Here is a 16,742-nt window from a genome sequence, read left to right on the forward strand (position 1 = left end):
CTGTCTTTGATGTTCTTCATTCTCCTTTGCTCCAGGTACGTTGAGACCAATTGATGCATCTTAGATGGCTGCTTGCTAGCGTTTAAGACCCCAGACGCCACTCACCAAAGTGGGTTGCAGAGCATTTGCTTACTGTATTTCGTTACGCCAGTTGACCTAGATGTCTCCTGAAACCATAGTCCCCAGACCCCGTCCCTGCTACTCTGGCCTTTGAAGCGTTCGACAACCAATCAATTTAACTATCATGCATAGTGTTTTTTTAAGCCAAAAAAAAAAAAAAAAGTCTCTTTTTGACTGGGTCCCATTCTCCCCAGGCTTATTTCATGTTTTTTTCCCTTATTTTGAAGGACAAGCCTAAACCTTGCTCCTCTCCAGTATATAGAGGTACCTTCTACTTTCCGAAACAAATACAGGCAAATATGAGCTGCCCTTTTGCAAGACTAAGCCCTCTCTTTGCATCCATCTTTTCCTCTTTCCAATTTTCTTTATTGGTGATTCTTTCCTTTTCCTTTCAACATCTTACTCTTTAGCCTGCAAAGATAATTAAGTCTTTTATGCTGCAAGAACTTTCAACTCTACCTACACAAGTTACCATCCTTTTTCAGCTTTCCTTTACTTTGAGACTCCTTTAAACAACTTCATCTAGCCACCACTCACCCATATCCTGTTGCATACTGGCTTACTTCCAATATTGCACTGTAAAAACTACTTTCTCAAAGTTACAGAAGACCAAATCTCCAAATCCTAAGTCTTTTACTGATTCTTTATCTTTCCTGGAACATGGTATTGCCCTTACCTTCTTAAAACTCTTTCTTCCCTTAACTTCCATGATACTTCTTTCTACCCCATACCACCTCCCCCACCACAGGTGTTTTCTCTTTCCTCATTTTTTGAACATAATTTCTTTAATCACCTTTATTACCAGGTGGAGCCCTGGTGGCATAGTGGTTAAGAGCTCGGCTGTAACCGAAAGGTTGGCAATTTGAATCCACCAGGCACTCCTTGGAAACCTAATGGGACAGCTCTACTCTGACCTGTAGGGTCACTATGAGTCGGAATTGACTTAATGCCAGTGGATTTGGTAGTTTTTGGTATTACCAGGTACTAACTAAATGTTAGAGATTAAAAAACGAATAAGAGAATTCTTACATTTAATAAATGAGTTTAGGGAGTGTAGAAAGGCAAACAAGTAATAGCAATTCAGTGTGTTAAGTTGTAGATGAAGACCACAGAATGGAGGCAGCTTTGCAACCAGATAAACCTAGTTAGAATAGTGCACTCTGTCAATGCTGCTCTATGATTTTGGTCAACTGGACCTGTCTGAGAGTATTCTCATCTGTAAAATAAGAATAATATCAATACCACTTACATTTCTTAACTATTAAGAGAGTCAAGTGAAATATAGCATTTAGTGGTGCTTTCCAAGTGTTATTGTTAGGTGCAGTTGAGTCAGTTCCAACTCATAGCGACACTGTGTACCACAGAACGAGACACTGCCTGGTCCTACACCATGCTCATAATCGTTATGCTTGAGCCCATTGTTGCAGCCACTATGTCAATCCGTCTCATTGAGGGGCTTCCTCTTTTCCGCTGACCCTCTACTTTACCAAGCATGATGTCCTTCTCCAGGGACTGATCCCTCCTGACAACATGTCCAAAGTATGTAAGACACAGTCTCGTCATCCTTGCTTCTAAGGAGCATTCTGGCCACACTTTTTCCAAGACAGATTTATTTGTTCTTTTGGCATTCCACGGCATATTCAGTATTCTTCTCCAGCGCCGCAATTCAGAAGCATCAATTCCTCTTTGCTCTTCCTTATTCATTGTCCAGCTTTCACATGTATACGATCCAATTGAAAATACCATGGCTTGAGTCAGGCGCGTCTTAGTCTTCAAGCTGACATCTTTGTTCTTCAACGCTTTAAAGAGGTCCTTTGCAGCAGATTTGCCCAATGCATGCGTCTTTTGATTTCTCGACTGTTCCTTCCGTGGGTGTTGATTATGGATCCAAGTAGAAATGAAATCCTTGACAACTTCAGTCTTTTCTCCGCTTATCCTGATGCTGCTTATTGGTCCAGTTGTGAGGATTTTTGTTTTCTTTTCGTTGAGGTGTAATGCATACTGAAGGCTGTGGTCTTTGATCTTCGTCAGCAAATACTTCAAGTCCTCTTCACTTTCAGCAAGCTAGATTGTTACAGTTGCATAACATAGGTGGTTGAAGTCTTCCTTCAGTCCTGATGCCCCATTCTTCATATAGTCCACCTTCTTGAATTATTTGCTCAGCATATAGATTGAATAGGTATGGTGAAAGGATACAACCCTGATGCACACCTTTCCTGACTTTAAACCACTCAGTATCCCCTTGTTCTGTCCAAAACAACTGCCTCTCAATCTATGTAAAGGTTCCTCATGAGCACAGTTAAGTGTTCTGGGATTCCCATTCTTAGCAATGTTATCAATAATTTGTTATGATCCACACAGTCGAATGCCTTTGCATAGTCAATAAAACACAGATAAACACCCTTCTGGTATTCTCTGCTATCAGCCAGGATCCATCTGACATCAGCAATGATATCCCTGGTTCCATGTCCTCTTCTGAATCTGGCCTGAATTTCTGGCCGTTCCCTGTTGATATACTGCTGCAGCCGCTTTTGAATGATCTTCAGCAAAATTTTGCAGGCATGCGATATTAATGATATTGTTCGATAATTTCCACATTAGGTTGGATCACCTTTCTTGGGAACAGGCATAAATATGGATCTCTTCCAGTCGGTTGGCCAGGTAGCTGTCTTCCAAATTTCTTGGCATAGCCGAGTGAGCACCTCCAGCACTGCATCTGCTTGTTGAAACATCTCAATTGATATTCTTTCAGTTCGTGGAGCCTTGTTTTTCACCAGTACCTTCAGTGCAGCTTGGACTTCTTACTTCAGTACCATCAGTTCCTGATCATATGCTTCCTCTTGAAATGGTTGAACATCGATCAATTATCTTTGGTATAATGACTGTGTGTTTTTTCCATCTTCTTTTGATGCTTCCTGCATCGTTTAATATTTTGCCCATAGAATCCTTCACTATTACAACTTGAGGCTTGAATTTTTTCTTCAGTTCTTTCAGCTTGAGATATGCCAAGCATGTTCTTCTCTTTTGGTTTTCTAGCTCCACCTCTTTGCACATGTCATTATAATACTTTGTCTTCTCGAGCCACCTTTTGAAATCTTTTGTTCAGTTCTTTTACTTCATCTACTTTTCAGATACTTAGTGCTAAATATGTTAGTTCTCCCCGCAGATAACTGCCTATGAGATTTTGGGAAAATGAACAGAGGTGACACTTGATAATGTCTTTGAATAAGGAGTAAGAGTTTGCTAGGTAAGAAAAGGGAAGAGGAGCATTGTAGGTAAATTAAACAATGTAAAAGATCATGGTACGTTTTCAAGAAACAGTGAGAAATTTAGTGTAGGGAGGTAACAAGGCCTGGAGTAAGTCTGTTAAGGTAGATGTGGGTCTTACAAGCTGTCATAAGGAGATCAGACTTTATTCTTTAACCATTTGAAGGGTTTAATGCTGAGGAGTGAAAAGAATCAGTTTGTATTTTTAAAGGTATTAAGGAGTTTCTTTTCTGGAGTTTCAAAACTCTTTGTTGATGCCACTTACTATATTATGGCATGGTTAACTGGAGAAGACTCTCCTCCTTTCTCAGGAAGCATGAGATTTGTGAAGGTAGGAACTGAATTTTCCAGTTCAGCACAAATTTACTGATTACCTACTGTATGCCAATCCCTGTGTGATTACTTAAACATTTTAAGAAATAAATTGAATGGATCTGCTGTGCATAATGTTCCCTTGATTTCAGTAAAATATTAATTGCAACAGTAAAACCATACTTTTCTTTTATCTAACTTTGAGTTTTAAAATTTTAACTCAGAATGACCCTTGTATCATTGAGTATTTTCAATGCAAAGGATATACAATCAGGCTGAAACCAGCTTTAACAATAAAGGGCATTTATTGGTATACTTAATTAGAAAGTTCAAAACTAGAGGGAAGGCTTTAGGATTGATTGATTCATTGGTTCAGCAGTATCACCAAAAACCAAATGTCTTTCTCTCTGTTCTGCTTTCTAAGAGTTGCCTACATCCTAACTATGTTTTTCCTCTTAGTTGTAGGCCAATAACATGTATGTATCCTGTGTATCAAGTAGGAACAGGAGGGTGTGATTCTACCATATTATTATTGACTTTCTAAATTTGACCTTAAGTGGACTAGCTTTGGTCCTTTGCCCATTCTTGAACCAGTGATTATTGCAAGAGAAATGGAGTAGATTGATTGGTTTAATAAGCTAATTATCTCCTTACCCTAATTCCCAAACTTGGTTAAGGTCAGCTTTCTCCCAAAGCACATGGGTTGTGTGGAAGTGGAGAGAGAGGAAAGGGATAAATAGATTCTGGATAGATTGATTTTCTATTAATGGAAGCTGATGTCATGCTACTAATATGTAATGATTCATATGTTCCCCAAGAGAGTACTTAGTAATAATTTGTATGGAGGATGATGAAATTAGGTTTTATATTCATTCCATAATTGTGCAATGTAAGAATTTAACTCTTCTACTCTTTGGCTTTCTCAGACTGGAATTTTTGTATGCAAGAATTTTCACTGTAATAAGAATTGCCTGACAGTATGCCAAAATTATTTATTGATGGTGCCCTGAGATAGCTGACTGTGATAATTTGGTCAGTCTAGTCTTCTAGTTGCCAGATAGACCTAGAATGACCAGAGAAGTCCATTCCAAATCACCAAATTAGTTGTTTTAATGATTAACAGCAACCTGTCTCAAAAGTTGATCAGTTAAAAAAAAGGTCTCAACATCTTAGTCACTGTACATAGCTCAGATACGCTGCTTCTGTACCCTCATTTATTTAAATGTAAATAAACCATCTTCTTGAATTATCAGTTTTACTGAAGTATTTCAAAAAGGAAAAATAGTACATTAAAATATCACAGGGTAGAATAAAAAGTTCAAGAGTTTTAGAGAAAAACATAAGACTTCAAAGTAACGCTGCTTTAAGCTGTGTTTACTCTCCCGTAAACAGTAGTTTATATATATATATATATATATATAGTCGCTATGAATTGGAGGAGACCCTGGTGGTATAGTGGTTAAATTCTACGGCTGTTAACCAAAAGGTCAGCAGTTCAAATCCACCACGTGTTCCTTGGAAACTGTATGGGGCGGTTCTGCTCTGACCTATAGGGTCACTATGAGTCGGAATCAACTCGACGGCAACAGGTTTGGTTTGGTTTTTGGTTATGAGTTGGCATCGACTAGACAGCAATGGGATTTTTTTAAACATTAGTTAAGGAGCCCTGGTGTTCCAAAGGTTATGCATTTGGCTGTTAACCAAAATGTCAGAGGTTTGAACTCACCAGCCATTCTGCTTGAGAAAAGACCTAATGATCTGCCCTCATAAAGATCTCAGCTTAGGAAACCCTGTGGGGTAGTTCTCCTGTGTCCCATAGGGCAGCTGTGAGTTGGAATTGACTCGACAGTATACAACAAAACATTAACAACAGCACAACATTAGTGAGAAAATATAAGCAAGTATTAATCTCTCCCAAATGGGAGAATCACATCAGCCAAATTATTTTCTGCTGGAAGAGGTTATTGCAGGGTGTTCTGATTCTGTAGCATCTATAAAACTGTAAATTTCCTAATCTGACTCTTAACTTTTCAGGCAATATCCCTATTTTTTGTGATGATAAAAATTTGGTTCGTTGTTTATAAGATGGAGACAGGTTTTAAAAGTATATATTTCTAGGCAGTAGGATTTAAAGACCGTGCCTGAGAATTGGTCTTTCTGGAAAATAACATACTTTTTAAGACTAAAATGCCTTTGCTGTAATTTTTTTTCCTCTGCTATAGTTTTTTTTTTTTTAAGTAATTAAAATTTGGTGTGTGTGTGTTTTAACTGCATACTTATCTTAAATTGTTTTTATTTCCACAGACTCTTAGAGTTCCTCTCAGTTTGAAGTATTCTTGTCCTTCTGAAAGCACATGGAAACTAGCAGTATCTTCTCTCCTCAAAGTTCTTTCTATTGGGCTTCCTGTTGCCCGGCAGCATGCTTCTTCTGGAAAATTTGACAGTATGTGGCCAGAACTAGCCAGTACTTTTGAAGACTTTCTCTTTACTAAAAGGTCAGCTTATTCATTTTTAAAATTAGGGCAGCCTTTCGAAAAAGTGTCATCACATCTGCAGTTGTTCTGAAAACTGTCTTTATTAACAAAGTAATTGATTGTTAAGATTGTTAGATTGTGTATAAAACAGAAGTGCATCACACATTTATCCACTGGGTACATTATCTATGAGCAATGGAGATTTTTGCCCTTCAGAGTGTTTTTGGCTGTGAGCCAGGAATCTTGCATATAAGATAATGTGAATGCATCATAATTAAGAAACCATAATTTTAACTTAATGAAGCTAGGAAAATCCATTTTTTAATCTGAGACCCACTTGACATTACAAGAGGAAAACGGTTTCAGAAAAATCAGTGTATTACCAGAATAAATAAGCTCAGTGGTGATAATGATCAGCCCTTTAGGATGTTTATGTTTGGTTTTAAAAAATGGAATTTTCATTGTATCATATCCAAGGATGAATTTTATGATACACGAATTATACTCCAATAAAATATTTTATAAACATATACAGAGAAAACTGACAAAAAAATATAAATACATTATCAGTTAAAAAAAAAAAAACTACAGGGCAGAGAAGAACTGCCTCACAGGTTTTCAAGGAGTGCCTGGAGTGCCTGGTGGATTTGAACTGCTGAGGTTTTAGTTAGCTTGGCAGCCAAGCTCTTAACCACTACTCTACCCGGGCCCTTATCAGGTTGAAGGCTCTATTCTTATTTCAAATAAATATTCATGCAAACAATTTTTTTAAGCCAGTTAATACTGTGTTTCTTAAACTTAGAGAATTAAGGATCTTATATGGCCCATTTGTACCTACAATGTTGACCATCTCCCTTTATAAGTAAGCTCTTAATCATCAGCATTTTCTAAACTGTAACCAGTGTTTTTTTGATATGCTTAAAGTATCTAGAAAGGATAGTAGCTATAAATTAAATGATTAGTATGGGTTCTGGGATCAGAATACTCACCTTGTGCACAATCAAATAGTTTCCTGATCTTTATGGATCTTTGGGATTAGGAAGAGTGAACCTTTCCATTTTTAGCTTTGATTTTTTGGGTTCTGGCCATTCCTAGCCTTGTTATTGTTGTTAGTTGCTGTCGAGTTGATTCCAACTCTTTGAGATCCTATGTGGCAGAATAGAACTGCCCCGTATGATTTTTTTTTTTTTTTTGGCTAAAACCATTATGGAAGCAAATTACCAGGTCTTTCTCTCATGGAGTCACTGGGTGAAGTTCCCACCACCAACCTTCAGTTAGCAGCCGAGCGCTTAACCATTTCACCAACTGGGCTCCAGTTTTTAATTTTGTACATTACTTTCTTCCCTCATCACAAGATATTTTAGCAATGCAACGAGTGTTTCTGTTATATACTCCTAATAACATTAATATTATTAGTGTAAGTTCCTAATAAGTTATCAGTCCATCATTGATTACCACTGCCGTCATCACAAATCTTTTAGTATCGCTAAACACATTTCTTGCTTATAAATTAGAATTAAACACGACTTTCATCTTAAAGATGCAGATAAGATCTGGGAAGCTACTTTCATGGTAGTGGTTGTGAAATTCCATTCAGGTTTGAATACATGTCTTTAAATTTTTTTCTTTTAGTTCCTACTGCCAAATTACAGAGTTAGCATAAGACTTGCAAACTAGTGTCTAAGTTTCATGGGACAGGAACTGGGTCCATCTTGTTCACAACTGGGTCTTGAACACCAAGAATATATAATTCTTGATACAAAGCAGTCAGTATTCATAGATATTTGTTGAATGAAAAACATCTAAACCAAGTTCTAGTGCCTGTAATATTGTATGTTTGTGTGTATTTTAATACCTATAATAAGTGAATAAAACAAATAATGCCAAACAGAGCAAAAAGAGCACTGGTACAAAAATGTATCCTATGTCTCTAAACCTAAATGTGTCTGTTTTTACATTTAGAACATAATAGAGAAGAATTTAGGCTCAAGTATCAGATAAGTCTGGGTTCAAATTGCGGCCTTGCAGTTTTCTTTCTTTTTGTTCTTGGGCGTACTATTAGCCATTATAAGCTTCAGTTTCCTCTTCTGTCAATTATATGATAATAATATTTTACGTACAGAGTTGCGGTACGATCATCTGAGATAATACAAATAAAGCACTTAGTACAGTAGCTGACTCTAATTTTAGCTGCTATTATTATCATTGCCATCTTATTCTCAGCTGGTTTTGAGTAGTTAATATCCCACTATTTTATGAGTATAATAGCATTTTACTGCTCATTCTTATTAAGAGCCATAAGATCTGAAATTCACCTTGGTTCTCTCAAAACTGTTGACTGAGAATGATTTTCTGCTTTAGAAAACCTGAAGCAGGTTTTCAGATGTTTTGAACAACTTTTCAGATGTTATCCATCTTGTATTGTAGAGATCTTTAATACATTGTACTTATGACAGGTTAATGATGAATTGGCAGTCTCTAAGTGAAGAACTCAGCAACTTAACCTAGGTTTTCTTAAATTACTGACAAGATAAGTGAACTCATGTCTTCTCAGTGGTAACTTGTGCTATAACTGCCGATGATGGATAATATCCTCACCTTTCATCATTTTTTCATTTGTAGCACTGAAAGAAGTTTAGTTCTATAAATTGTATTTAGTTCAGGATTAGAGCGAGTATTTTTGTAGTTAGAATTTCATGTTCGTAATTAGCTTAGTCACTTATACTAATGACTAGTTAAGAATATGATTCTTTTTAAAAATGGTAATGTTTCAAACTGAGTAGGAAATAGAAATTTTTGTCATTTGAATACTATTTATCTATTTTCCCAGGGAATATTTACCTTTAAAAATAAAGTGTTTTATTTATTATCTTTAGCATACCTCCAGATAATCTGTCTATTCAAGAGTTCCAAAGAAATGAAAGTATTGACGTTGAGGTAAGGAAGCTATTTAGAACATTTTCCTGTGGCCATTTGTGAAAATTAAGTATTAGAAATGTTGAAACTATAAAATTACTGGAAGAATAAAGTTAACAGGTTAAGGTTGAACCTAAAGGCATTAAAACAAAGGTTAAAGGTTAATTTTTTTAAAGCATTGACATTTAAAAAATGACTTTCTTAGATTTTTATGTACTTGTGCTGTGTGCATATTGTCTAGTTAGTTTGTTGATTGTGTCCATTTAATAACTTTAAAAAAGCACTTGATTCAGTGAAATAAATCTATCAGGTATTAAAAAACTTATACAGTATTATGGCAAACCAGATATTTGTGGTACAAACTAATCAGTTTAAGTTGCTTGTTTTTTTGTTTTTTCATTTTTAACCAGCTGTAGATACAGCCTCTAGAATTCTTGAAGCTAGTAGTGTTTTGTTAAAGAACGTATTTTGAGGATTACAAATGAAATGTGAAGAAGTAGCTTTTTTTTTTTTTTATTAACTTTTATTGAGCTTCAAGTGAACGTTTACAAATCAAGTCAGACTGTCACATACAAGAAGTAGCTTTTTTGACTGTGAATTTTTTTGGTGGTGGTGGGGTGTCCCCCCGCTCCCCTGCCCTTGGGTTTTTTCCCTTGCAGTGAAATAGGAAAACTCTTAAGTAAATCAGATCAAATGAATTACTTTAAAGTATACATTTAAAAAGTATAGAGGTCATCATATAGATATAAAATATTGAATTTTGTGCCACTACCATATTAAAACTCTCATGAAATTTCTTTTTCTTCAAAGGACAAATTTTAATACATGTTAGAAATAAGATACTTGGCAAAAATAAATATAACTATTTCTCTTATAGTGCATACTTTGTAGTTATAAGTTATTTGTGGTTATTTGGATATTTTCGTATAACATGGGTAGTTTCATATGCTGTCTATTTTTCTCTAGAGCACTGTTTAATTTATCATGTTGAAGACCAATATTTGTCAATAGTTGCATAATAAATATTTAATAGTATTAACTGTTTTGTAGTAAAGTTGCTAAGACAGATGAGCAAAACAGACTGGTAGTGATTATGTATATTAACATTAAAATGTTCATGTCTTTTCTCAAGGAGGATTCTGATTTTCTTTTTAAAAGTAAAATTTAAATTTTACTTTAGAAATTATAATTTGATCATAATATTTGACATAATCTCTCTCAAGGAAAAAAATGCATTTGGATTTGCTTTTTTTTGTTTTAGGTAGTTCAGCTTATCAGCACTGAGATACTACCTTATGCCAATTTTATTCCCAAAGAATTCGTTGGCCAGATAATGACCATGCTTAATAAGGGCTCAATACATTCTCAGTCATCTTCATTTACAGGTTTGTTATTTTAATTAATTTTTTTTTTTTTAATGTTAGTATGTATCGAAGTACTTTTGAAGAAGCTGACTGTAGAAATATTTAATTCTATGACTGTGGTAAATGTTAATTGGAAAATGATAAAGTAATTTTTAAGAACATTCAGCTTTATGAGGGGAAAGTAGAGTGAATAATCTGTGGATAAAAGCATACTTGCAAACCCTGGTGATGAATTAAGTTGCAAAGTACTTAGGGCATCAGCTCAAGTCATTGCATTACTGGTACGTGAAGTCATGGATTATTTGGAGGGCAGTAGTGTGTAGAGAAAAATTAATGTGTGTTCTGCCACTTAGTAGTTGGTTAACTTCTGAGTCTCAATTTTGTCATCTGTAAAATGAAGATATAAATACCTGCATCTCAGCACTATAAATTGCGGTTAGCCCATCAAAAAATAAGATGCCTTAACATTTTTTAAGGGAACTAACATTTAATGTAGATCAAGAGGCAGTTGTTCGGACAGAACAAGGGGATACTGATTGGTTTAAAGTCAGGACAGGTGTGTGCCAGGGTTGTATTCTTTCACCATACCTATTCAATCTGTATGCTGAGCAAATAATCCAACAAGCTGGACTATAAGAAGAAGAACGGGGCATCAGAATTGGAGGAAGACTCATTAACAACTTGCATTATGCAGATGACACAACCTTGCTTGCTGAAAGTGAAAAGGACTTGAAGCACTTAACGATGAAGATCAAAGACCACAGCCTTCAGTAAGGATTACACCTCAATATGGAGAAAACAAAAATCCTCACAACCGGACCAATAAGCAACATCATGATAAATGGAAAGGAGATTGAGGTTGTCAAGGATTTCATTTTACTTGGATCCACAATCAACAGCCATGGAAGCAGCAATCAAGAAATCAAAAGACGCATTGCATTGGGTAAATCTGCTGTAAAGGACCTCTTTAAAGTGTTGAAGAGCAGAGATGTCACCTTGAAGACTAAGATGTGCCTGACCCAAGCCATGGTATTTTCAATCGCATCATATGCATGTGAAAGCTGGACAATGAATAAGGGAGACCAAAGAAGAATTGATGCCTTTGAATTGTGGTGTTGGCAAAGAATATTGAATATACCATGGGCTGCCAAAAGAACGAATAAATCTGTCTTGGAAGAAGTGCAGCCAGAATGCTCCTTAAAGGCAAGGATGGCGAGACTGCGTCTTACATACTTTGGACATGTTGTCAGGAGGGATCAGTCCCTGGAGAAGGACATCATGCTTGGTAAAGTAGAGGGTCAGTGGAAAAGAGGAAGACCCTCAACGAGGTGGATTGACACAGTGGCTGCAACAATGGGCTCAAGTATAACAACGATTCTAAGGATGGTGCAGGATCATGAAGTATTTTGTTCTGTTGTGCATGGGGTCACTATGGGTCGGAACTGACTGGACAGCACCTAACAACAACAGCATTTAGTGAGTGCCTACTATGTTTAAGTTATTATGCTAGAAGTATGTTTTCTCATTCCTTACATTTCTCTGAGGATGGGTAACCATATAACGGAAGAGGAAGTGGTTTACAAAGGTTGAAAAAATTGCACAAAGTTTTAAGGCTAGAGGCCAAAATTCACACTGTGAAAGAACTACTTGCTTCTTTTCATTATATCATGCTACCTTATCGGGAGATAATATTTAAGTTGCTTTTTACTATTTTTTTTTCTAAATTGTGCTCAAGCCTTAAATATTATTGTAGCATCATAATGTGATTTTTCTGTGAGATGATTAAAAAATTGTAAATTTGTACCATGCGTATCCTTAAATCTCCAGAATTTCCCAGAGCCGTTACTAACTTCTGCTTCTAAGCAGTACTGAACACTTTTAAACCCCATTAAAGAGCATTTGGAGCCCTGGTGGCACAGTGGTTAAGAGTTTGGCTGCTAGCCAAAAGGTCGGCATTTCAAATCCATCAGCTATTCCTTGGAAACCCTGTGGGGCAGTTCTACTCTGTTGTATAGGACTGCTGAGTCAGAATTGACTCAATGGCAGTGGGTTTAAAGAGCATTTATGTATACAATTTGACCACTAGATGTCTCTCATACTGTTTACTTCACAAACTAGTTCTGTTCCCTAGTCCAGACAATTTTTAAAACTGACCTGGTAAAATGTAGATTTAACAAACATGAGAATCTCAGAGAAAAAGAAAAATTAAACTGCATTTATCTTAATCTAGGCAACTTTTTATTATTAAAACTATATTTCAGAAACTTGTAGATAAATTATTGTAAAATACTCCCTAAACACAATATTCACAATTAGGTATAAATGTCTTAAGCTAAATAAGGACTACTGAGTTACCATGTATACTTTTACTAACAATTTTCTGATGTTTCTGGCCATTTATAGTATTAAGTGTACCAAGACAAGGAAGATAAACAAATCTTCTTCCAAAGAATTTGCAGTAGAACACAAACTTCTTAGCCTTAACTTGGAGTTTCTTTTAAACATATACATACAGAGGTATTCCTTGCTAAACAAGACCAACCTATACACACGAAGGTTTCAGTGATCGATTTTTAGTCCCCTAAACCAAAACCCAAACCAAACCCGTTGCCATCGAGTCAATTCCGATTCATAGTGACCCTATAGGACAGAGTAGAACTGCCCCATAGGGTTTCCAAGGAGCACCTGGTGGATTCGAACTGCCAACTTCTTGGTTAACAGCAGTAGCTCTTAACCACTATGCTACCAGGGTTTCCTTTAGTCCCCTGCTCATGTATTATCTGACAGCCAAAGGTCCCAAGTATTTGAGGAAATCATCTAAAATGACAGAGAAAACTATATGCAATAAAAGGAGAATAAACAAAGGAATTGAGTAGGAAGTGGTTGATAACGATAGCTTCTAGGGCCTAAGTGGATACTGAAGAAAATGAAGCCAGAAATGAAGAAACAAATTAGGCTGTTTAGACCCAGTTTTAGATGAGGCAGTTTACTCCTCCCCACTAATTTCTTTGCTACTGTTAAACATGTACTTTTTTAATAAGGGGTTCTGCATGCTTTTGGAAAATAAGAAGCATCTAGCTTTATCTCGTCTACAAGTGTTCAAGATCTGAATTGACTTTTCCAAATTGAATTTTCTACCTTTAGTTAATCAAAAAGCTGAAGGCAGACTTGTTCTAACTTCTCAAATTAATGAGTGACCTTAAAAACCAATATTCTTTTGAAGGTACCTTTTGCAAAACTTCCTCTCTGTCTTGAGACCTGCTTTGGAGACTTATTTCCTCCTGACTGAGTATTCTTAATCCTTATACTAGAGACCCCCAACCACATAACCAGGGTATGCTGGTAAAATGTTTAATCAACTCTCTAAGGAGGGAAATGCCTGATTCGTAGTGATTGCCGATTTCTATGGTATAAACACTCCCACTTCCACCATGGCCGATTTTAAGCTATCCATGGTATATCACTGAATGTGCAGTTGGGAAGGGTGTCCACAGTTGACTCCTGTAAAACAATACAAGTGGACTCCAGCACACCACTGCAAAGAATACTTACGGGCTGTAGCTATCTCTGCTATATAATTTTTAATTGAAGCTAATCCAGAAGGGCCAGATAACTTGTTGCCTGTACATAAAGACATTTTTACTTCTTTTTATACTCTGTATGCCTTTCATTTATTTTTGCCCTATTGAAATCACTGAGACCACCAATAAAATGTTGGATAGAAGTGATGAGGGAGGACAATCTTGCCTTGTTTTTGATCTTGCAAGGAGGGTAGAGAGTTGTTCAGCGCTTCACCATATATATGTTGCTAATTATAGGCTTTTCATAGATGCCCTTCATCAGATTGAGGAATTTCCTTTTATTCCTAGTTTGCTAAGAGTTGTTATCATTATGGTGGCTTGATTTAACCTCTTCTTAATCAAAAATTGTTAATTTCACAGAAGCAGAGATTGATATTCGTTTGAGGGAGGAATTTTCTAAAATGTGTTTTGAAACATTGCTCCAGTTTTCATTCAGTAATAAAGTCACAACACCTCAAGAAGGCTATATCTCACGAATGGCACTCTCAGTGCTTTTAAAGAGGTCCCAAGATGTACTACATCGCTATATAGAGGATGAAAGATTAAGTGGCAAATGTCCTCTTCCAAGGTATGTATTTTATTTTATTAAAGAAAGAAATCTACTGATATGATCATTGTTAATAACAAAGAAAGCTCTGAAAAGCAAGTATTCTCATGAGTGATCTGAACTGACCTGAGGCTGTTTATAATTTATCCCAAATAGTGTAAATCTTTGTAAGTTTTGCTTTGTAAGTTTTTCTGTGTTTTATTACAGAGTGCTTCCTCAGAGCTCTCATGGATGTTAAGTAATATATATGCACTAAGTTACCTTTTTTTTTTTTTTTTCAATTTAAAAATAATTGAATTCCAAAAAAACTTTTACCAAAGATTTTGGGGTAAGGGATTGTGGATCTGTATAAGCATATGATATTATCTCCTACAGTGAAAATAATAGAAAAATCTCACTCTAAGAACAGCCTGGTTTGTTTTACAGTCATTTCAAGGCTTCTCTGTAAGTCAATTAGCCATATCTTAGATCTTTTCATCTAATCTGCTCTATGAAGCCCTTCCACCTAACTGGATTTCCCTCTCCTATCCAACCCGATGCCAGAGGAAGGGCTTTAGGTCTTTCTGCTAAGCCAAGGCTAATCAAAATCATAAAAAGTTGTCATCATAAATGAGGGTTAGGTTACAAATCTGTTTTTTTTTTTTTTAATGTGGAAAATAAGGTTCAGGGCAAATCAAGTGAAGTAAAATAAATAGAAAATAATATTGGATGACGAAGATATCAAAGTCAGCAAAGAAGAAAATCATTACAGTTCCTATTTCATGGGTGGTTTTGGAGAGGTAAATCACTAGCCCTAAGTCTTTATGCACATTCTTACTTACTTACAATGAATTGTAATTGACATGTCCGAAGATATAAACATTTTTAAAGCATTTGTTATGTATTACCAAATTGCCTACCAGAGAATTATACCAATTGACATTCTCCTGGACGCTTTTCTTCAATTTTTAACATTCTTAGTGATTTGCCAGTTTATCGTTAATTTTATCTTTTTCTGGTTTGATAAATGAAAAATAGTCACATACTAGCTTGTCTTTTTTTCTTTTCTTAATTGCTAATGCTTATTAGCCATTTGTATTTGGACTTTTAGGATCTTCTGTATTTTGAATTTCTAGAAAGTAAATTATACCTCCCATATTCAAATTTACATACAAAAACATTCCGAAGATAGGTGTTAGTAATTCAGTTATGGGCATGATTGAAAAGTGATTAATCAAAATTGAGCTCTGAAAATACATTGGAAAATGTATTAATAAAGTTGCTTTGCATGGAATATTTTTATTAGGTTATAACATACTGTTTTATTTTAGAAATCAACCTTCTCTTCATTTCTTATGTTTTAAATTTACTCTAATTACTGCCTTTAGTTGAATTTTATTTGTAGTTCTCCTATAAGATTATATTGTATCATGCTATCTTAGTCATCTAGTGCTGCTGTAACAGAAATACCACAAGTGGATGGCTTTTAGCAAAGAGAAATTTATTCTCTCACAGTTTAGGAGGCTAAAAGTCCAAATTGAGCATGCTAGCTCTAGGGAAAGGCTTTCTCTCTCTGTCAGCTCTGGGGGAAGGTCCTTGTCATCAATATTCACCTAGTCCAGGAGCTTCTCAGCACAGGAACCCCTGGTCCAAAGGACCCAGTCTGCTCCTGGCTCTGCTTTCTTGGTGGTATGAGGACCCCCGTCTCTCTGCTTGCTTCTACCTTTTATATCCCAGAAGAGATTAACTCAAGATACAGCCTAATCTTGTAGATTGAGTCCTGCCTCATTGACATCATAGAGGTAAGATTTACAACACACAGGCGAATAACATCAAATGACAAAATGGTGGACAGTCACACAATACTGGGAACATGGCCTAACCAAGTTGACACACATTTTGGGGGGACACAATTCAATCCATACCATTCTACCATTTGGCTCTTTCAAAAATGTATATCCTTGCCACGTGTAAAACACTTTCACCTCATTATATCATCTCAGAAGTCTTCAATCAACTCCAAATTCAGAATTTCATTTTCTGCAAAATTCTCCTCCATATGTGAAGTCTAGAATGCGAGTTATTCAAAGTAAAATGGTCGAACCAGGTCCAAGATGGATATTGCCATTACAGATGGGAGAAATTGGAGGGAAAGAAGAGATAACATGTACCAAGCAAGTCA

The 16,742-nt window shown here is 36.0% G+C and overlaps 1 protein-coding gene across 3 annotated transcripts in view; it reads left to right on the forward strand.

Moving 5' to 3' along the window:
- Positions 1 to 16,742, forward strand: part of MON2 (MON2 homolog, regulator of endosome-to-Golgi trafficking) — a 114,896-nt gene that overhangs the window by 86,279 nt on the left and 11,875 nt on the right. For all 3 annotated transcript variants that reach the window (XM_049883760.1, XM_049883761.1, XM_049883762.1), the window contains 4 exons: positions 6,004 to 6,194; positions 9,050 to 9,110; positions 10,351 to 10,474; positions 14,395 to 14,602. In XM_049883760.1, the coding sequence (XP_049739717.1) occupies positions 6,004 to 6,194; positions 9,050 to 9,110; positions 10,351 to 10,474; positions 14,395 to 14,602 (584 nt within the window). The remainder of the gene's footprint in view (positions 1 to 6,003; positions 6,195 to 9,049; positions 9,111 to 10,350; positions 10,475 to 14,394; positions 14,603 to 16,742) is intronic.

This window comes from Elephas maximus, chromosome 4 (genome assembly GCF_024166365.1).
Source record: "Elephas maximus indicus isolate mEleMax1 chromosome 4, mEleMax1 primary haplotype, whole genome shotgun sequence".
Classification (NCBI taxonomy): Eukaryota; Metazoa; Chordata; class Mammalia; order Proboscidea; family Elephantidae; genus Elephas; species Elephas maximus.